This window comes from Accipiter gentilis, chromosome 31, assembly GCF_929443795.1.
Source record: "Accipiter gentilis chromosome 31, bAccGen1.1, whole genome shotgun sequence".
Lineage (NCBI taxonomy): Eukaryota > Metazoa > Chordata > Aves > Accipitriformes > Accipitridae > Astur > Astur gentilis.
In genome coordinates, this window is record NC_064910.1 from 8,709,988 (window position 1) to 8,733,007 (window position 23,020).

A 23,020-nucleotide genomic window follows, 5' to 3' on the forward strand; every position below is an offset into this window, starting at 1 on the left:
TATTATCACATACTCAGTCTTCGGTATGGAAGGCAGGTTCAGTCTTATCTTAAAATTTTTCTAATAAACCAACAGAGACTTGCAAAAGAAATCTTTATGTTTTTACAGTCTTCTGACTTGATGAATTATTATTACATTATAAATATATGATACAGTGTTTTAAATTTAACTCCAGCTAAAAGAGGAAAATTAGTTCCTAAGACAAAAGTTGATGTTCTGTTTGGCATTATGCTTTGAATGACTCCTGTATTTTTTTTTCATAATTAAGGATTGGTAGGTAAGCAAATAATAAGTTGATTTGTTTCAAAATCTCAGCTAGTAGTACAGATTACAGCAAGACCCTTTGAAGCGCTGTGCATGATACAGATTACCTTGATTTGTTGTGGTCCAGCACAGCCTTATTATCTTCACTTGATCTACTCCTTAGAAATTCAGCTCAAAAGCACATTTTGTGGAATTAGCCAGACTGTTGTCTGGTTTTTCAGATGTCTGGATCAGTAACAACTGCAGATTTGAAGTAATTAGAGAGGACAACACTGATCCTGGGCCAAAAGACCTCTTTATAAGGCTATTAGGAAAAGTGAATTTGGGAGTATCCATCCTTGCCTTCTCAGTTTTACACTGTTGCCACGTGACAGTAACTCCCAGTTGTTCTATCATGTAGGCTTAATTCTGCAGCAGTGGTAGGTATGCTTGTTACTTATCCACAAGCCTCGACACTGCATCTGTGAAGAAGACTTGAAAGGATTGAAGAAGGCTTAAAATAGTAGCCAAATGAGTACAGGGCTAAAAATGTTGCCATGCACTAATACGCCTGAGAACAAGCTTCAGACATCAGATGTGGTCACAAATGTGTATGCCAAGCACATGGTAAAAAGAAACTGGTGCCTTGAAATAGTTATGCAAAGGGGCTTACCACTGCAGTCAAAGTTGACCTTCCTAATCTTATCAGTGCATATGTGAGAAAGCTAGTAAGTCGGTCTGTCATGTTGGTAAACACGTGTATGAAATACCAACAGTCTTTACACTCTTTTAATGTGTTTTATTTAACTTACTGCAGTCACTGGCCCTTTGCCAGGCTTAATGTCAACTATAGCAACAACACCAATGAAGAGTAAGTACTGATAACTTCCAAACACCTTTCTACTACTAGCTCCTCTCTTTTTCCCTTTCCAGCCTAGTAACATTTGTAGTATAAACTCCTTATCTCTTCCTAAGCCTTTCCTAAGAATATAGTTTAATTATAAAGAAAGATCTAGTTTTCTTAGTATGTAAAGCATCCTTCATGTTCCCTGTGAACTTCTTTTTGTCTGAAGTTAACCTTACCTCTCAAGGAGTGATTTTGATTAAGGATTTAGTCCCTAACTCCCCTAGTTCAGCTGGCTGATTTTACTGCATTGCCAATTGATTTATTAATTCTTCAGTTTTTAAATGAGATTCATGTATTCATTTTCCCCTTTTAACATGCTAGTGCCCTTTTGTAAATCAAGTGCCCCAGAAATTTCAGGTTGTCAAATGAGAAGTGGATACTGATCAAGGTACCAAGAAAACACTTATGTGTGCAGTCTAAATGAAAACTAAATATCTTTTTAAAATGTGTATTTCAGTTCAGCAGATATTGTTGGTGTAGATGCAGAGAGTGACAGGCAACATAATAAGGCTTGCATTGCAACAGAAGCTCTGACTGTCCTTTGGAGTCTAGTTTGTATATTTGACAAGGTATTTCACCAAAGATAAATCTCTTGAAAAGATGAAAAGCTCTTGTAATTTAAAATCACCCAACACCAATGTTTGTTGCATGTCTTGCACCACAGCTATCTGAGGACATATCTGCTCTGTAGCATCCAGCAGCAGATCTGTTCTCGTGCATGATGATAGTTAATTTTTTTCATTGCTTTCCAGATGAAAACAAAATTTGAAAATAATCAGGACAGGTTCTGATTATGTCAGAAATACTTTCAGGAAACTTATTTTTTTCTCCAAATAGCTCCATCACAGGCTAGCTCAAACTGTAGATTTTAAATGACACTGCAAAACCTTTGTGCACCTCCCTGAACAAGAGGTCTTCTTGCTCCTGAAGCAATTTTTTGGTTTGGTTTGCAAAACTTTTATTAAAAAGGAAAATCAGTGTGCAGTGAACAGTGACAGAAATGTGCAGAATTTTATTTAGACTGGTATAAAAAAAATGCCAGAAGTCTGGAGCCTAGCCTGCTAGTCAAGTACCAAAGGACTGATTAGTATGTAAGTACGGCTTTCTTACTCTGTTTCTGACAATGACTCATGTACCTTGGGCAAAACTTTCATCCTTCCAATGTTTCATTATTTTTAAATGAAGACAACACCTGTCTGTCTACCTGCCTGACAGTCTGAGACATACTTGATTTGTGAAGTACTTGGCAGATGAGAAATGCTAATATTTGACTCATTCAAAGACCGTGACAGTGTTTTTATGGGGGCTGATGAAGACGTGTTTTCTAAGTCTGAAGATGTATGCTCCTTTTAATGTGCTGGAAACACAGAATGGATGCCACTGTATTGCTGTGAAAGAGGAAAGGCACAAACAACTGTTTTATTAGTTACTAGATTCCAGTTTACTCAGTAGCACTGATAAAGAAAAAAAGACGCAGGTCTTTTTGAAGCTTTGGGTTTTTCATTATGTTAAAGACCTAAGAGTGCCTGCCCTTGGGGAACTGTAGGTGATGCTTTCAATTCTTCAATTATGGCCAACTGTTTCCTCTGAGTGACTTCCACCACACGACTACAAGTAGGTGGGAGTATGGTAAGTTGGGAGTTACCACAATAGAGACATGAACAGAGGCCACAGAAGTGGAAGAATCTCACTTATGAAAGATACCTGTAGTTGACAGATGAGTTTGTAGGAGATCTCAGGCCAGAGAAGAAGTATTAGCATTAGATACTGTGTGAAATAATGTTTTTTCTCTTTTTTAAAACAAAACATAGGAGGAAGTTGGAAATGTCAAAATATTCCCTCCAGAGTTCACCACCACAGAGACGTTTTGATTGATTCTCTGTCTCAATCTACTTTTCCCTGCATAACAACATCCAGAAATGTACAGTGGCCCTACCCTTTGAAAACTGTGTTTACTCATAGTTCTTCCTTTTTGGTAAGAATGCCAGACGTGAAGTATCAAGGAGGTATGTTAATGCTAACAACAGCAACAATGAATTGGCCTTTAAGTCAGGCACCATGCATAGTAATGCGCAGTGAAATCCTGACATGTTTTTTAAGTAGGAAGGAGTTTTTGGGGCAGATTTGAAAAAGAAGCCATAAAAGTCCAGGGGATTCAGTATTAGAGGAATAAATACTTGAGCAGCAGTTCCCACTGCCAGGTAGAAATCAACCTTGGTAAATGAAAAACTGTTTCTCTGAGTTGTGATGCGTATGTAAATAGAAGACCAGTCAACCGAAATGGTCTTTTCTCTTCCGGTTATGCTCCCTTGCAGTGTATAATTTTAAAGGTTTCAGTGGTGTTGGTCAGCTTGGTAGGTTATTTCCCTAGACATGGAGGAGTGTAGAATCTCAGCATTTTTTAGCAAATGAGTCTGGGCATTTCTGAATTACTCTGTGGTGCTACATCAATATGGAAATGTCTAAGGGTAAGAATTGAGACAGGTGCTCATTGCTGATAGGCGAAAGCTACCACTAGACCTATTATATTTATCTTAAAATTGATGACTGTTGTCTTCTCCCTTGGAGTGCTTCTTTCTCCCTGTAACAAGCACATTCATAGACAGGACTGCCATTCGCAGCACATTCTTTTTCTGATCTGAGTAATACAAGCAGGTATACATGCAAAGCACAACTCACTAAAATTTTTCTGTTGGTTCAAATCCAGTAAGCAGCACACTTTCAACTGTTACTACATATTCTGTCTTTGCCATGGGGTGTTGCTGTCATTGAACTAATTTGTACTTTATTGACACCAGTTCAAGAGGAGAACCAGAGCCAATCTTGACAGTTCAGAGGAGAACATGTAGCAACCATGGGAGCAGGAGTCCATGGCTTTCATGCAAACCAGACCTTATGTGTGGAGAGTTATGTTTATGTATGCATTATCCAAATACACTGTATTGTCAGGAACATTTAGGCTTTTCTGTCTAACCAATGGGGACACTTTCTGCTTCAAGGAATAAAGAAATTTCAAATACAGAACAGGGAGATCTCAGATGATGGATTTTCTGATTGTGCAAATGAGTGCCATTCTTCAGCTTACATGATTCCTGACCAATACATGTACCAAATTTAGCTCTAAGATTGACAGAATCTTAGGAAAGATGTTAACTTTCTGCAGTTTTGAAGAGGACATGTGGGCCTATCTGCATAAGTCAACATAGCTGAAGACTCTTCTGTTCAGACAAACCTGAGAATGGGGGAAGTCAGATCCATCTTTATATCTAGCTTATCACATTCTAATGAGCTAAAGGCTGTACATACTTGAACAGTATAAAAACCCATATCTGGAATTAAATGTTGCAGCTTGGGCCTGTGCTGGATAGTGTGGAGTGGTAGGATATAACTATGTTAAATGGTCCATATTTTACTTTATTGCATGAAAAGCAATCAATAAACATGGGGACAATCATGATTCCATTAAGTCTAGGAAAAATTCCCATTGATTTTAGCAAGGATAGAACTTAATGCTCAGCCATTGAATACCGTGGCAATCGAATACAGGCAGAGCAACTTGGGCATGGCTCCTCTGACCAAACATAGACACCTGCATCTGAACTAGGCAACCTATTCTTCCTTTACAGTTGCTGGAAAGAAAAAAATGCTTTTAGGTCACAAGTCATCTTGTGGGTATGGACTATGAGGTATGGACTATCTTGGAGATACAGTAGATCTCTACTGTAGAGATCTCAAATAGGTTGCCTTAATCATGTTGACTGCAAAGCATTTATAAAATGACTACTATGTAGTTAAATGAGACACATCTCTTTTCTCTACGTTTGCTGCTTTTGTTCAAACATTGGCTGGGATTCTTTTCCAAGGCAATTTTTGAAGCCAGAGGTAGTTAATTAATTATAGCTATGTTGGTTTTAAAGAACTGTGAGAGGAAATTCAGCCTCATTTCATTTAATTACCATTAAAGCTTCAGGCAGTCACTGTGAGGTCTTGGATATGCAAAGAAAGTTGACAGTTTATTAAGCCATTTCAAGTTCTGTTATCATTTGATAGATTTCTTTTTAAATGCCTGAGTTCCAAAGAATGAAACAAACTGGAAGCATTTAATTAAAATCAGCCTGGTACACTGATGTCTGAAAAGGTAAAAAAAGCATGGGTGACTAATGCACAGAATCAGCCAGCTGGTTACGTGATGTAATGGTGTGGTGGTGTCAGTTCGAGAGGCCTCAGCCTGTAAACCATTTTTACCAGTTAGATGAATGGTTCCACTGAGAAACCTTGTCCTACTCTACCTGGAGTCTAGGCTAGCTTCCCGTACCTCAACACCCACCCTCTCCCATAACTGCTAGAATATTGGTAATATTGCTAAGCCTTACATTATGTTGTACAGCAAAAAGGAAGAAAAGAAAGAGGTTAAAGAGGAGAAAAAAGAGGAGAAAAAAGAGGAAAAGAAGGAGGAAAAGAAGGAGGAAAAGAAAGAGGAAAAGAAAGATGACAAAAAAGATGATAAAAAAAAAGAAGAGTAAGTATAAATAATGAATGTATGCTTCTAAAACACCTCCTACACTACAAACCATGGTATGGCATTTCATTGTAACACTTCCATGACAATTATTGTTCGGTAGGCTGCAGAATGTTAGCCTGTCAAAACTTTAATACATCTTACCCTTAGGAAAGGTGCAACTGCTCAACAAACTTGTTGCATCTTTGAGACCTGTGTTTAGACCTGTCACAAACAACTTCCTAGGTTCGTGAAGGAAAGGGAATTCAGCTACCTGTGATCATTTTCATTTGCTGTTGAAGATCACTTTTTTACTATGAGGGCATTTTAGGATGGCAGCCTGCTTTGCAGATCTGCACAGGCTTTTAATTGTTCCAGAATGTCCATAATGATTCAGAACAGATGAACCAAAAGTCTGGTTTGGACAAAGAGCAAAAATCTTACATGTAGAAAATTACAGTTTTACTAATAAATTTAGTTATTACACTGACTAGCATATTTAATTACTTAATGTAGTGCAGTTTATTACTAGTGATTACTAAAGTTTGCTTCTGCTGATTAGGAGATGCTATATTTCTGCAACAAAATGAGATCATTTGAATGCTTTTGACAGAAATGGATCCTGCTCTTGTTTTGTTCTCCCATAGTACAATTTAGTGTTACCAGTCATTAAAAATAACAATGGTAGCAGATAAAAAGAGAATGCATTTGGATGGACTTCACAATTAAGGACTATGTTACAGTAATATACTGCAAGTTTAGATGTGTGTTTACGGTGGCATGTGCTATGTAGGCAGGGGAACATGTAGTAGAGAATCGCTTCCAAATGGAATCTGCTTGATCTCAAGATCTTGACTTTCTTAATCAAAGCTTTGTTTGATTAGAAAGCCTTTCTTCTAGGGATTCTCTTTTGGCCTCAATTACTATGTAGTGAGAGCCTGAGCTTTGCAGTAGCCTAAAGTGTTTCAAAACATTTCAGCAAAGAAAATAAATGTTTTAATATCTAGAAGGTAGTGTACTCCGTCATGTAGACTGTATTTCATGGTCACTAGTTTTGAGGTGGTGACCTGTTTTTAGAAGAAATGGTTAGAAACCTGTTGTGAAAATGGCAAAGTAAATACTTTTTAGATTAAAGCTAATCATGTTACTAATGTTATCATCTGGGCATTCAGCTGACAGCAGGGATAATGCCAGAAATATGAAATAAATTATAATTACATGCTTGAAGATTAGGAAAAGTCACACAAATACATATCCAAATGTTGCCTGGTCAGGTATTCCCCACACTATTACACAGTTCACAGATTAGACTATCATGTTACTGTTGGCATGACTTCTGCAGTTGTGGATCTCACAATCCACTAATACATACTTCCTCTGATTACATACAACATGCCTAATGCTGTCTATTCCATCTCAGCCTTTCTCATGTTGGGGAAGGGCACTTCTGAGCATACTCTACATGTGCCATTAGCCATGCAGTTCTTTAAACCTTCTCTAAATTCCAGGCTTGTACACTTCATTTAGCATCTCTCATTGTTCTGAGGCCTAGGGAGCCAGGACTATGAGTGTGTAATTTGCTTTTACATAATAGTACATCTTTTATTTATAGTCACACACTGTATGTGTGTATGCACACACAGTCTTACTTGTGTAAACATGTGTTTTACTTGTTTAAATGCGTACATGTACAGTCATTTCCATAATAGGATTTGCCAAAACATCAGAAGTAATCTGCAAAGGAAGGGTCTTTCTTTCTCTAGCAATGGACCATAGCCTTCTAGCTGGAATGATAATAAACATTTAGCGTTTTACTTTTTTTCAGTGGGGGCAGAAGAGTGTGGTTTTTCAGCCGTGGCAATGTAAATGTCTCTTTTTCTTTCCACTCTTGCTTTTTCCAAAGTTGGCCCAAGCAAATAAACTGAGCATGTCAGATGAGATGAAGCTAATATTTGGTATCTCATCTGGAGCTGCCCGCATGGAAACTTTCTCAGGCAGCTATGAGTTCATCATGAGATGAGCAGCCTCCAGAAGAGGGGGATCCAGGAGGTTACTTCATTACCTTTCCAGTGTAAATCTGCATGTTTCACTTTCCAGGAAGAAAAAAGAGATCTTTGTGATAGATCCTTCAAGCAATATTTACTACAACTGGCTGACCATAATTGCAGCACCCGTGTTCTATAACTGGTGTATGCTAGTGTGCAGGTATGGATTTAAGTTAATAATTTTAGGTTTCAAATTTAGTGTCTCATTATGTTTCCTACATAAAGCATCTCCTTATGTCCCTGTGGTATTTTTTGGGTGGCTTACCTAGAAGATTTACAGTTCATATACCCTTAGGGATGTACAATATACATACCACTGGGAACAGAAAGCCAACATTTTGTCTTTTTGTCTAAAACAAGTTTGTTGCCACCTGCAATGAGCGTCCTCACGAGCGCTGGCTGTGGCCTTTGTATGCCACCTACTGGCTAGCTGTGGGGATGTGTCTTGGCATCTGCGGGCTAGTAACCATTGCTGGAGATAGGTCTTCCTATCACCCAGCAGAGAACAGACGGGAGGGGTGTGGGCAGTGTGGGATCATCTTAAATTAGTATCATGCATCTATAGATGCTTGAAGGGCAGGAAGGATTTTACTCGAGTATTTATTTTCCCTTGTAAAATGTGGAAATCGGTTTGAGTGAAAGTAATGGAGTGCTGTGGAAATGGTTGGGCTGTGTCAGGTGGCAGGGAGGGATGAGGATGGCTTGCCACTCAGAAACAAAACTTGTCTCTGGGAATTATCTTAGTGGAGATGTGTATCCCATGAAATCTGATGTATATTTAATTGTAGGGATATGCATATTCCTCCACAGGTGAACTTGTGTGGCATATATTGTGCTTGAGTTTTGTTCCTGGTCTGAACACCTTTGAATTCTGAAAGATCCTAGTGTCTGTTTAGACATAGGTCTAGTGTGCAGATGTCTAGGCATGGAGGTATGCTACCTGTAATTTTGCAGTGCCAGTAATGGGCACTAACATACTGCTAGGTTGCACATTACAAGTATGTAATGTGCACATGTGCTTATGCAGTTGGTGTAAATTTTTTTTTTTCTATCTTTGTTTCTTTAGAGCCTGCTTTGATGAGCTCCAAGTTGACCATGTTAAATTATGGCTGTTCTTGGATTATATCTCTGATGTCATCTATGTTTTTGACATGTTTGTCAGATTCAGAACAGGTGAGTCTTTCCAGGGTTTTACAGTTTTTTTCAGATACAGCATGGATATAAAGGCTGGAAACAGAAATTCCCTGGTGGGGACTGATGCATGTAGTATCTTGTCTCCAGCAGAGCCCAACAATGGAGGCTTTGGGAAGATGAAGTGTCTGACCAGCTTGGATTGTTTTAATGCTGGACTTCCCAATGCCTGCACTTCATGTGTCTCTAAATTCAGTTCCATCAGTGCTTAATAGGCATGGCATATGCTGACCAAATAGCCACTGTAACAGGCTGTGTGGTGAAGAGAGAATAAGGCACTTGCATGTCATGATCACTCTGGGCATGCTGTACTCAAGCACAAGGCTCATTAGATTGGGCAAGAAACGAACTGCAGCCCACAAGTGCTGCTTTCTTAGCCAGGTTGTGTAGCATCCTGCTCAGAAGTGATTACTGAGTTGATCAAGTGCAAGATCTGGCACTCATCTCAGCCTCCAGTCTTCCGTTGTCTGCCTGGAACCAGCCTGGAACCTGCCACCAGCTGTATTTCCTGCAGCCTCTGCGAGGTCCTGTCTGGGTCTCCCACTGCCTGGTGATGGTATAGGGTTAACCCAAGAGGGTGGTCGTATGGGATTAACTCAGGCACCTCTGCTTAGGTCCTGCCTTCTTGAAAGAAGTGTGAACCTAAGGGACCTGTGAGGACTGTGCCATGTCATGCATGAAATGGTTCTCTTCAGCTTCCTGTTCCTGTTTCTGTAGTCCAGAGAGACTGAGAAGATTCCATATTTGAGTGTGCCCAGCTGATGCAGGTTCTAGGCTTAAAGGGATAAGGGTTTTGTTTTAAACAAAACAAGGTCATAATATAGGCCTAAGCAATAACATACAGTGATCCATACCATTAAATTGCTAGGATAGTCCTTGATGTACTTTGGTGCATGTACTTTGGGCTATGCCAGCTAGCAGTCCCTCAGGCAGTGTCTGGGCACAGTTGGAAGGACAGTAGAGGTTTGGTGTTGTTCATGGTGTCATTTTTGGAGGGGGCTGGGAGAACTTCCCTGTGAATAGAAGCTGTCATGGTAGATGGTCTCAGGGCCAGAAAACATTTCCTGGCTTGTTCTATTTACTGGTATTGATGCAGCCCCCAAATGTCCCTTGAAAGGGTCCAAAACCACGCTGATAGTTATAAAAATGATCTTCTAAATCTTTGATTTTTACATTTTTTCTTTTTTTTTTTTTTAATCATGGTGACAGCTTGACATTAATTAAGGCTTGTGACAAGTTGTAAATATAATTACAAGACAGAGGCTAAAAATGCTGTCATGTTGGGAAGCACACAACTCATGGCAAGCCAAATTCTTAAACTTAGCAAATACCTTGTTCAATAGGAAAGTACGTTTCAGACAGCAGCCTAAATCACAAGACTGCTGTATTTGGGGTGGAGGGGGCTTCATCATCTTTGTGTAGTTAAAATGTCAACTATGCCAACTAAATTTCTCTTCTGCAGTTATATCTGTTATTGTAATGGGAAAGAACTGAGCAGAAATTGGCCATATCCAGGCAGTGCAAGTTACAAAATTTCCATGGGCTGTCCTGATAATGATTGTACAGCTGTTAAAGCATGGTTAGAAGGTCAGCTTTGCAGACCTGGATTGGAACTGCAGAACTGCTGCAGAGATCTCCTGAATGCTTCAGTGCAGGTGTCTGCTGCAGTTTCAGGCACACAAGTAAGGAAGAAGTCGCTTCTTTTAGGTGCTGCAGTCTTTGTCAACTCTCTTAACAACCCCTCCTGCTTCTGTCTGTGCCTGCTGCTTTTTCCTGTAAGTCTGCAAAGTCCATTTGCCCTGAGGACAGAGGTTCTGGAATCCTTTGGGGAAGAGTGTGACTCCCTGCTGTCTAAGGGCAGTGACTGGCTTTGAACTGGGATCTAGGTAGCCCCACATCTACCGTGACCCACATCAGCTTCTCTGCAGTGCATTCCTTTCTACCTGCAGGGCCAGTTTCACTGTATTTCATCTATTTGGTGGCTGTGCACTGTGAAGCAGAAAAGATTCATGTCTCTCAGCAGCTGGTTGTGTTTAGCATACCTTGCATTTTGATGCTTTCAGAAGGTTTCACCATAGGACTTCAGTTCTGCGAGGAGACAAAGAGCTGAGGGGCTTTTATATTCCTTCAGAAGGAAGGTGTTTCCAAAGTTATTTTTAATAATTGTGAGTCAGATTCATCTGCCTGGCCAACTTTTCTGTTTTGTTGCATAACTCTGTTAATAAGGGCATATTTGACCAGCTTTTTCAGCAGTTTTCTGGGAAGTAACACATTCATGGCACAGGAACTACTTCTATTTGTAGTCACCATCAGCTTGCAGATAGCCAAAGACAGATACACACATATACATGAGGCAGCTGTACAGATAAACACACATTCCAGAAATACAGCCATGCAAAAGAAATGCAGCTTGGTCTTCCTCAACTGATGCCTCCCTGAGAAAGCTGCTGCTTGTAGATTGCAAAGTGATTAGCAAAATGTGATAATCCCTGATACACAGGGAATGTTTTGCTTTTCTCTCAGTGGACTTTTCCTCCTGACTGGCCTAGTGGGCAGACAGTTGGACATTTCCACTTGCAATTGCAGCAAGTATTTTGCAGTGCATAGGCTGTTCCCTGTGGAACATTTTCAATGCCTTGAGCTTTCAGAGGTACAAAACAGCACTGCAGCTGTACTGCTCAGGCAGCCTTTCTACGAGAACTCTTACACAGATGCAGTTTGCTTTAAGGTCGCTTACCGCAGTTTATGTCTTATAATTTTTTTAAAAGCTAATACTTCCCAAAGTCTTTTGATTCTGCTTAGTAGGTCTCTCACTAGAAACACAAAGAGGAAAAGCATGTCTTGGGGGGGGGAAACTGGATTTCTTTTATCTCAAGAATATCTATATTGTTCAGAAAAAGTTTCCAACAATCCATTATACCTACTTATTCTTGGTATTTATTTAAAAATATTCCACTCTGATTTTATACACAATTGCTTGCCACTTGCTTAACTTTAGTTATGACTCATGGCAATGATTCATGAAAAATGAGACATTTGAACCTCCCCTTTCTTTTTGCAAAGATACCTAAAAGAAGATGGTACAGCTGTCCCAGAACAGAGTGGAAGACTGCAGGAAGCACTGTGCTAATAATAGAGTCATTGCTTTTTATCATTATATATCAGCTTTGAAACTTAATTGAAATACTTAAATTTGCAATTAAATATTTGTCATTAAATGAACTCATAGTGTATCAATGTCTGTATGCATAACAGTACAAATTTTAATGTTCTCAGGTATCTGAAATATAAGTCACGCAGTACTGTTGATGGTATTTTTATTCTAACAAGTAAAATATGTATTTTTATTCTTTGAAGGCTTCCTTGAACAAGGCTTGCTAGTTCAGGATGAAAAGAAATTACGAGATCATTATACCAAAACTCTGCAGTTCAAACTGGATGTGCTGTCTCTTCTGCCAACAGACCTGGCATATTTGAAGCTTGGTTTGAACTACCCTGAACTGCGATTTAACCGCTTACTGAGGATTTCTCGTCTGTTTGAGTTTTTTGACCGTACTGAAACCAGGACAAATTATCCAAACATGTTTCGTATTGGAAATCTTGTCTTATACATTCTTATCATCATCCACTGGAACGCATGTATATACTTTGCAATTTCGAAGCTCATCGGATTTGGAACTGACTCTTGGGTCTACCCCAATGTGTCCATTCCAGAGTATGGGCGCCTGTCTAGAAAGTACATTTACAGTCTGTACTGGTCAACGCTCACGCTGACAACCATTGGAGAAACACCTCCCCCAGTGAAAGATGAAGAGTATCTTTTTGTAGTCATTGACTTCCTGGTGGGTGTGCTGATCTTTGCTACCATTGTCGGTAACGTGGGCTCCATGATTTCCAACATGAATGCCTCCAGGGCAGAGTTCCAGGCCAAAGTGGATTCCATTAAACAGTACATGCATTTCCGAAAAGTGACTAAGGATCTGGAAGCCAGGGTTATTAAGTGGTTTGATTACCTCTGGACCAACAAGAAAACAGTGGATGAGAAGGAAGTTCTCAAAAATCTGCCTGACAAGTTGAAGGCTGAAATTGCCATCAATGTCCATTTGGACACACTGAAGAAAGTGCGCATATTCCAGGATTGTGAAGCTGGACTTCTCATTGAGCTGGTGCTGAAACTGAAACCTACGGTCTTCAGTCCTGGGGACTACATTTGCAAAAAAGGAGATATTGGGAGAGAAATGTACATTATTAAAGAGGGAAAACTGGCTGTGGTAGCAGATGATGGCATAACCCAATTTGTAGTCCTAAGCGATGGCAGCTACTTTGGTGAAATCAGCATCCTAAACATCAAAGGTAGCAAATCTGGCAACAGGAGGACAGCTAACATAAGGAGTATTGGTTATTCTGATTTGTTCTGCTTGTCTAAAGATGATTTAATGGAAGCCCTCACAGAATATCCAGAAGCCAAAAAGGCTCTGGAAGAGAAAGGGCGACAAATTCTGATGAAAGACAATCTAATAGATGAGGAAGCAGCAAAAGCAGGAGCTGACCCAAAAGACTTGGAAGAAAAAATAGAAAGACTTGAAACAGCTCTGGATACACTGCAGACTAGGTTTGCGAGGCTCTTGGCAGAATACACCTCATCTCAACAAAAGGTGAAGCAGAGACTTGCCAGTGTAGAAACCCGAGTGAAAAAATATGGTAGTGGCACCTTATCAGTTGGAGAAACAGAGGCTGAAAAACCTGAGGAGGAGAAAAAGCAGTAATGGAGTATTTATATTTCCTCATTTATTGGAGAAGGTTGAAGCATGTGAAAGCCATAAATGTATGTAAATACGTGTGTGCATACATAGACATGATTATTTTTATATGAACTCAAGAGAATGGTTTTTAGTATTTTTAACTGAAGCAGTATTTTCTTGTAAATAGAACTTTGTCACCTTCTTCTTAGGGGGAGATTTGGTCTGGCATTTGGGTACTTTTTTGTACTGGGAGTGGGTTTCCTACAAGCTGTGCTCAGAATGTCTATTGTGTATGGTACATGTAGGTCTTGACATACAGTGTCTCTTCCCATGCATGTTGCATTAAGAAGGCATTGTACTTGAAGTAGAAGGGATTGTTGTTTTTTTTTTAAAGGGCTTAAAAAATATTTATAGGGTACATGCTTGAACTTGCTACCTTAGTAGCTGATTAAATGCATGGACACACATCTGGGCTTCTCAGAAATCTTTGTTCTTTCACAGTGAAGCATCTGCACAAACAGCTGGACTACAGCTACGCAGCAGCACGGACCTGGCCTGTGCGGTGTAGCCCTGCACGTGTATGAAATAGCTGTGCATCTGATTCTTTCTAATGAGTTGGGCTCTGCACAAAAGACCATGCTGACAGAGTAGCAGTGCTCATTCATGTCCTTTCTGGCATGGTCTGCGACAGCCTTTGCTGATCTGCAACTGCTTTGCTTGGGGGGAGAGTGGGAGATCCTCCCCCCCTTTTGTTTTTTTTTAGCTCAGCCTGATCCCCACTGGTAAAAGCCTCACTTGGAAGAGAGTCCCCAAAAGCTCACTGATGGAAGGTTATCTGTGGCAATATGGCTTCGCTAAACCTGGGATGAGAAAAGAGGGCCCTGGTGCATGCAGCTCCCATACACAGGGTCTTGAGTGAATTCCCTTTCACCAAGTGGCAGTCCTGGAGGGAGGCTACAGAGAAACTGCACAGGCTGGCAGGACAGGCTGTCCTTGCCTGCGAGCCAGCTTTCTCCTGCAGCAGGGTTTCTGCGAGGCAGGGAGAACAAGCCCTGTGTTTCTTCCTCTTTATTTCATTTAAGGATGCCTACTCCTCCTCCCCGTGCTATTTACTGTCAGCTTTTCTCTGAAGTAGTTGTCACACTACTGTGTTTCCATTAGTTAGGGAGAAGTAAGGCCACGTTCGCTCAGGTCCTACTGATAGGAGCCTAGTTGTGCTGGTCGCTTTTCTACTTGCTGCAGAATAGTTGTCTCTGCCAACGGTCAGGCTCTGAGGTGAATACACAGGTCAGGTCCATTTAGCCTGCCATGACACTCAGGGCAGAATGGTACTTCAAAGGTTTCTTGCTCTGTCATGTTGCAACCTCAGGATTTGCCTCTTACACAACCCTCTTAGCCTCTTCCACCCTGCTGCTTCCAGTTTCTTTCCAGGCTTCTCTCCGTCCCGCTGAGGGGACTTCTCTAATATTCTCCCTCTGGGAAGATACTCGCTTTCCTTTTTTGCTGTACAGTATTTTTCTGTCATGTAGCTTTCCCTGTGTTACTTGTATTCTCCGGCACCTCACTGACTTCAGAACAGCATGGAGTAGCAGGGGCTGTTCAGCATCTGTGGCATGGGGACTGGATCCTCCAGCAGCATTTCGTATTGCTGTGGGCAGCACTCTGCCATTTAGTTGTCCTCAGCCCTGACTTAGGAGCCTTAACAGCATGTGGGAATAGATGTCCTGCTGGAAAATTGGTGAGAAACCCACTGAGAAGAGGGTGGTTAACTAGATAGTAGTGAAATCAAGAGAGGCAGTTGCTTTGCTAAACTGAGTACAACTGCTCATCTCTGGGCAAGCAGCTGTCCCACTCCTCTTGACACATTTGCGCCTAGTGAGAGAGACAAATCTGATAGTGGACTAAGGAATGGGGCTTTACCAGCAACACTGGAAAAGAGACTACCAGTTGTTAGAATTCCACACATGGCTCATGTCTAGACTCCTGTTATCAGCCTAGAAGCCAACTAGACTTGGATGTCTACTGTAGGCTGGGCTTCACCCCTTTTATCAAGATTTCCACTGACTATGGTAAGGGCTTTGGAAAGTAGCTGAGACCTATATGCAGCTGGTGGAGTTTGGGAGTTTTGGTCCTTCAGCTGAATCTTGTCCTTATTTTCTCCAAGGGCTTGAGACAAATGGGGGAAGTAAGAGAGGCTGCTTTTGGCAGGGGCCTTATGCCCTCGCTCCCACCCTGAGGAAGGCAGGGTTGCAGTGGAGCTAGGTGTTGGCTGGTACCGACGGTGCAGTCACAGGCTGCCAAACCTGCAACTCTCACCTTGTAACAGAGGCAGGTACACGCACTCGCATGTGGCTGACATTCACTGTTGTGTTACTCAAACACCGTATGTGGTAGGGGTTTCATACTTATCGTCATGTTCTACATCAGTCATCATTCTCTGTAACTATCTATCTACCCAACATACTACAGCTGTTCCAGCCTACTACGTGTATACAAGTAGAAGTGTTTAAAGTGTTATTTATACCTGTTCAAAAAAACCCATAAATGCAAGAATACTTCTTTACCTGATGGATCAGAACAGCTTAATCTATCAGTTAAATACATGTTCGCTCTTCCCTTTTCCATGCCTCTTGGTCTGGTTTTCACATGCCAGAAAAAGAGCTATTTTGATGCTATTGGCTTTAGTCATTTTGAAATATACAGCTTTTAGCATGATGAAATCACATCCTTTGATGTCTTTCATCTCCAAGATGCTTTTTTCCCCTTCTTTAATGTGGCAACAGCATGTACATTAAAATATTTTGAATAATGTTCAAGCAACTCAGTGTTTTCTCTTATCCATATCCCTCTGGATTTTAATGTTTCATGACAGATTTTGATCATGCTAATATTACATGGCCCAGAAAACCATTAGCTAGAAAAGAGATCTGAATTGACAGAAGACCAAGTGGGAATGGCAGAGTTCTACCCTCATGGTGGGGCAGCTGGCACACAGCTGTTGTCCCATGCCTGGTTTTGACACCGTCACTGTGTTTGCAGATACCACGCAGGCATGAGAGCCTGACCACCACCCCACTTCCCCAGCGGTGCCGGGCCTCAGGGGCACGGAGCTTGCCAGGCTCCTTGTGCTGCTGCCACCAATCTCCCATCCTTTCCTTCTCCAGCTCCATGCAGGGCAGCACAGCAGGGCTAGTGCCTTGTTCAGTAGAAATAAAAGCGTTTGCAGTTTTTTGCTACTTGTAGACACATCACTTACCAAAAATCCCCTCCAAAGCATTGGGCAGTACCTGGCATGGGCTGACCTGGTCCTTCAACCCCACCACAAAAGCAAGCAAGGAACAGGACAGCTTTTACAGAGCATTTGAACATATACCCTGAAGCTGCAAACAGGGCTGTAATGGCCACAGCTCTCACTTCACACAGGTACAGGAGCCAACCCATGCCAAAGCAGGTGGCCATGGGGAGCCAAGGTGCCTGTGCTAGGTGAGACATGCAATGGACAAGGCCCAAGGTGTTTGAACATCTGCTGCAGGTGCAAAAGGAGGGCAAAGCTGGTAGAGCAGCACCGCCATGCTCCACGTGCTGCCTGGACTGAGCTTTTCCAGGGAAAGGGTCTCAAGTCACAGGCCCTGCTCCCCAGCAGCAAATGATTTGTCTTGCTGCTCTCTGAAGTGCTCTCAATAGCAGCACCTCATCCTTTTCCCTTCGTCCCCTGCAATTATTTTACTGTAACGGTTTTTACAGTAGATAGCTCTGCTCTGAAAAATTCAATGAACTGAATTGGACAACAGAAACGGTGGTGACAGCAAAACAGCACATGTATCTGTACAGACCCCCTCAGATACAGCCAAGGGCTGGGGTTAGCTTGACTGTGCAGCTCTTTCTGCAGAAACAGCCCAGGGAAGGAACAACCCTACATTTAATTCTTTTCTTTTAGGCATCTGCTTTACAGTTTTATTCCTGCCAAATACTTGTTAACATACAACCAGAAAGGGCTCTGCTTTACATTAAGAAATAAACTGTTCGTTTTCCTTTTCCCCACAAAGGCATTAATGCTTTCTCTGAGCTGGTCCGTATGTTGCTGGTTCGGAAGACACATTCATTTCTGTATTGCTGCTGATGGCAAGGATGAAAGAGGGTTTCACAGGGCAAACCTAGTCCAGGTTGTCCAATGAGATAATGCAGTTAGGCTGACTAAAGTAGAGCTGCTCTTTATCCTGAAGATTTGTGAGATGACAGCATTAGTATTTGACTTCAAAGTCCCCTGGCTCTTCTATTAACGTTTCCATCCTGGAACAGACAGAAAGAATCAAACCCCCGTTTACATAATCTGGCATTCATAGAAATACTTTGCATATCCCTGAGAGCAAAATGAATTATGCACCAAATGGATCTGGCAACTGTACAGGCAGCTAAAGCACAGGATCTCAGCTGTGGCAGTTTTTCTGAGGGAAGCCATCAATCTGGGAATCCCCCTCTCCCCCCAGCCCCATCCACAGTCCAGAGCCCAAGGAGGATGCTGCCTGGGGATTCTTTACAGGCAGGATGGGGAAGCCCTGCTCCCTTCCACTCTGCCTTGAGCGGATGGGGAGGGAAACACATGCAAGCCCTGAGGAACAAACTCTGGGACTAAAAATGGTCAAGCCTTTTATTTCTGAAATTCTGATTTCGCAACTGTTTCCAGCTCACAAATCAAAGGCTGAGGCTTGCAGCTGCCAACTACCCTTGCAGCTTCACTGAGGAAAATAAAATTCTGCTATTCTGTGTTTGCAATTCTCCCTGCTCTGAACCCTAAGAGCAGAGTGAGGGAGGAAGGGAAGACTCACATTATTTAAGCAAAATTGATTTCTGCAACCTCAAGAGCAGGACAGCAGGGTGTCCTCAGCATCAAGAATGAGCACAAATGTTAGCTTTACTCCAGAAGCAGCAGCAGTTCTCGCAAAGAGATTTTCTTCATCGGCTCTACCATCTCTGCTTGGCTTCTGCAAGGAGAGCACAGGTTGCATTGCCAATGGCTGCAGCTCCCATGCCAAAGGATGTCCTCCCAAAAGGCTGAGGAGGACACTGTTCAGCTTTAACAGAGACCTGTCATATTTGGATAGTCACCAGTAGATTATTAAAACCAGAAGTGCAGAAAGAGGAAAGGAATTTACTAATGGTTGCTATTCCATTTTAATTTCCTTAACGTTTGTAGTGGCTGCTATCAACCTTTCTGTAACAGGGCAACTGAAGAACTGGATAACTGGGAAAGCACAACTGTATTCTGGACCGATGGACAGCTTGATGAATGGCTTTTAATTTCTCAGCTTTTTGTCTGCTTTGATACGTCATTTCTTTAGTTTCCTGACAAAAAAAACCCACCCGAAACATTGTTCAACAATAACAAAACAGTTATTTCCCCCACCATTGCCCTGGAAGGGGAGCCACCCCAACAGCAGTCCCTACACCTGAGTAGCCCCTCCAGGCGGGTGGCACAGCAAGAACCCATGGGCACTACCTGCCTTTCTAGACAAGGAGATAGAGAGGCACAAAAGGATTTTGGGTTTTTTTTGGCACAGCTTGCCTCCAGGGCTGATGAATCAAACAGACTGTGCTGCAAAGATCTACTCTTTTTAGGAGAACCAATTGCCAGTTCCCCACTGAAGTACAAATATTTTACTTGAAAAATGGTGCAGATAATTCATCCAACAAGCTTCACTGGGATTCCCGCTATTTTCAAATTATTTGCAGATTTAGGCTCTTTAAAACAAGTCCTTGGGGCTGCTTGTTCACAGGTACTTGTCCAAAGCTTGGCACAAGGAAGCCCCTCTTACAGCAGTGACTTTGGGCACTTTATGGTGAAAGAAATTATCCAGAGGTGGGTTTTTTAATGGATTCTGACTACTGAAAACCCAGTGCCTCATCTCCTTTCAATAACACAGCTGCCTCCAACTATGCTTGCATGAAGGTTAGAAAAACGCTTATGTCTAGCAACAAAAAGCTGCAGAGCTTTTCTAGGGAAGTGCCTCATGTCTTTCCAAACACATCAGTTGCCACCACAGCTCATTTACCCTCTCAGCCATGGCCAGGCTTCTCTGTGTGTGGTTCAGACCAGAGCGCCGGCAGAAAGGATGAGACTCCCACCTACCAGGTAGATTGACAGAGGACCTCCCCCAAGCAAAACACTTTCAGTTCAGGGTTTCAAGGCCGACTGCTTTGAAAAGGTTTCACCTGCCGTAACCTAAAAGCACCAGCCGCAAGCACTGGTGGCCAAAGGAGGATGACTGCTATGAGGAAGGAGAGGAGCAAGGAAAGAGCCATGCAGCACCTCAGGACACCCAGTGGCAGTTCAAAATGCAGCCAAGAGGAGGGGTGAAAGACCTGTCCTGGGCGAGGGAGAAGCAGCTCAGCTTGCTGCCACTGGGGGAGAGACAGTTACAGAAGAGACGCAGTGACCTGGAGCCCTGGAGAAAGCAGACAGGTAAGCCCCTTTCTATCGACCAGGCAGTTTTCTAGAACTGATTTACACTGAAACTTTGGTGGCCAGAAGAGGCTCACGAGAGACCGATGGGATGTCTCCAGCAGAGCATGTTCCCCCTCCCCAGCCATCACCGGTACCAAGGGCAGGATAAGCGATGTGTAGCACAGCAGAGCTACCTACTCTGTACGGGTTTCAGTCCTACAGGGCTTCACTCTCACTTGTGTAGGGGGCGGGGGGGGGGGAATTGCAGACGCGGAAGGCACTGAGACCAACTGATGCTGCCATCAGCCACTGGGAGACTCCAGAGGCTGCAATCAACCTTGGGATGGGAGATTCCCAGAGGAAAGGTGAAAAGCAGCAGAATATGGATGCTGGAGGCTCCCGCCTTGTGGATGCCGGGAAGAAACTGCCAAACTAGCCCATTTTTACCACCCACAGCCCTGCAGCAGTGAGGCCTAAAGATAGCAGGCAGACTACCATTGCTTCTGCACCTCCAGCTTCCCCCATTGCAACCGCTGGTCTGGAGCAGGACAGAGCAGCTGAGAGCACTGGCTCCAGGCCACCCACTGTCCCTTTGGGAAAAGCCAAGAGCACAAAAGCCAAGAGAGAAAATGGGCTAAAACCATCCTCTGAAGGTGGCAACAGCAGCAGAGTCCCAGATCCAGTAAACCTTTCCTAGGGCTGAGACACCAGGAAGGCTCTCTTTCCCAAAAGCAAAGCCAGCAAGGAAAATGGATTGGATGATAATGTCAAACTGCTTATCCAAAAAGCCACAGGTCTGGAGCAGGGTTGCCTCTGAAAGGCCTGAGGTCTGCTGTCCAGAACAAATCCTGGTGCAAGAGCAATGCTCTCACCTGGGCTGGCTGCTGGCCATTACAGCTAGGGAGGAAAGCAGAGCCCAGCAAAGACAGAGCCCAATGGCTGCAGCCCTACTCCAAAGCAGCCAGACAGGAATTTTGTTAGAAAGGATATCCACTTGGGGATTTTAGTTTGGGAATACAAGATCCTTCCCAGAGAGATTCAAGGTGAAAAAAACCTGGCCCAAGGGCAACCCTTATCAGATGCTCATAAAGGAGTCCGTGTTGTGTTCTGAAAAGAAAGTATCCATGTTGGTGAGGACAAAACGTCACCTGCTTTATTTTAGGTGACTTGCTACAAAGTTCATAGGATTCTTCATGTGCAGATGACAATTAAAAAAGTTAATTTAAAAAATCAGTGTATATAGCACAAGGGAGATAAAAACATGCTTTCATCTAGGAAACATTCTACTGCTGTTCCCCATTTTTATTAACATCAATTATATTAGGAAACAATAAAAACCTTTAATTGTATCATATTAGCTCACTTGATCTTTACCCCTCGCTGCTCGAACATTGAGTGCTTGCAATGGCAAATAACCAAATCAAATGTGGCAGCTGAAAACTTAGAACAGAAATGTTCAACTAGTTGGCAATTTACAGTTACTTGTGAGCACTGTTGCTTGCACAGCTGTGCTATACCGATCTGGAAGCAAAAGGATGCAGTAGGATCTCTGTATGTGAACCCACTGGCACAGCAGAACTCTATACTAGAGCTTTCTTCTTAACGAAGAAAGGCTTCACATCAGCTTTGCATGTGACAACAGTTCCACCACAAATCTTCAAGCCGCTGCAGTTTTATCTTCACTTGACATTGCTCAGTACCAGGTGTCAACCAAGCCTATATGTGCAGCAGCATCCATGCACATGTAGCCGTTTATAGTTTAGCTGTGCTGCATTGTCCATCCAAAGGCAGAAATCCGACTCCAGTGATCACTGCCTGACTTTCAGAGTCAACCCTAGTTTTAAGTCTCAAAAACTATGCACAAACCTACCCAGGAAGGTACCGTAGCAGTTCCTAGTGCCATTGTATTATCCTAAAATAGAATAAAAATTCCTGCTCTCCACTCATATCTCTGACATCCTTGTCTCTTAGAAATTTCCCCACATAGAAACCCTGAAGCAGGATATATATTGAGCAACAGACATCCATAAACACAAGCATACTAGGTAGACCAATTATTTATCAGCACCACTCTCTGTATGTAGCCTACAAATACTGTAGAACAGAACAAAACCATATTTGCATACCACAAAGCAGCACATCTGCAATTAAAACCACCTTCCCACCATCCCTTGTCTTCTCAAGATCCTTTACAACCCTCCTTTCAGTTAAAAAATTAAAACCAAAACACACCTCCACTTCCTTCATCCTCCCTAGTCTCTTTCTCAGTCAAAATCCATTTTTCATCTGCTTCTCTTCCAACCTACTTGCTTTTGTCTGCCAACCCATCCCCTCCTCTCCCATCTCAGCCTTTCACTTGCTCCCCCCACCAGCCAACACGAGTGACTTCTCCAGCCAAGCCCAGCTCCTGCCCAGGACCCATCCTGTAAACCAGCCACTGCAAAAGAAGGACTGATGTTTCACACAGGTTTCAGAGAAATGGGAATTTGCATCCAAGTGAAAAAAATACTACATTTGGCGGGGGCGGGGAGGGGATTGATTGTGGCTTTCAAAGATCACAAGCCTTTTCTACTTGCAATCTTATGCCTGCAAAATTCCGTCCTTACATTCAAGAACATGGCTCCCAAACCAATACCCACCATACCCCACTATCAGCTCTTCAGAGAGCAAAGCTCAGAGGAGGTACAATCCAGACAGACACATCAAGGAAAAAGTTGCTTTTTCTGCTCCCCATGGATTCTGTCACAGCAGCTTTCAACAGGCTGGGCAGTCCTGGTCTGCAGTTGCAGTGAAAGAATTGCCCTGTTTCAGGCTTGGCCACGATGCCCCTTACCAGAAACTCAACCAAAGATGCTCTGGAAACTTCTAGGACAACAGGAGGAGGGAGATTCTCACATTCAGTGACAAGGTAGTACATCAGGACGCAAAGTCAGTGGCAGGAAACACCTCCAA

The 23,020-nt window shown here is 42.5% G+C and overlaps 1 protein-coding gene across 2 annotated transcripts in view; it reads left to right on the forward strand.

The window, feature by feature from the left end:
* CNGA3 (cyclic nucleotide gated channel subunit alpha 3) overlaps positions 1 to 15,894 on the forward strand; it is a 33,428-nt gene extending 17,534 nt beyond the window's left edge. For both annotated transcript variants that reach the window (XM_049834546.1, XM_049834547.1), the window contains exons 5-9: positions 1,061 to 1,114; positions 5,538 to 5,669; positions 7,746 to 7,853; positions 8,760 to 8,866; positions 12,242 to 15,894. In XM_049834546.1, coding sequence (XP_049690503.1) covers positions 1,061 to 1,114; positions 5,538 to 5,669; positions 7,746 to 7,853; positions 8,760 to 8,866; positions 12,242 to 13,650 — 1,810 coding nt within the window. In that variant the 3' untranslated portion in view covers positions 13,651 to 15,894. The remainder of the gene's footprint in view (positions 1 to 1,060; positions 1,115 to 5,537; positions 5,670 to 7,745; positions 7,854 to 8,759; positions 8,867 to 12,241) is intronic.
* Positions 15,895 to 23,020: the final 7,126 nt, after the last annotated feature.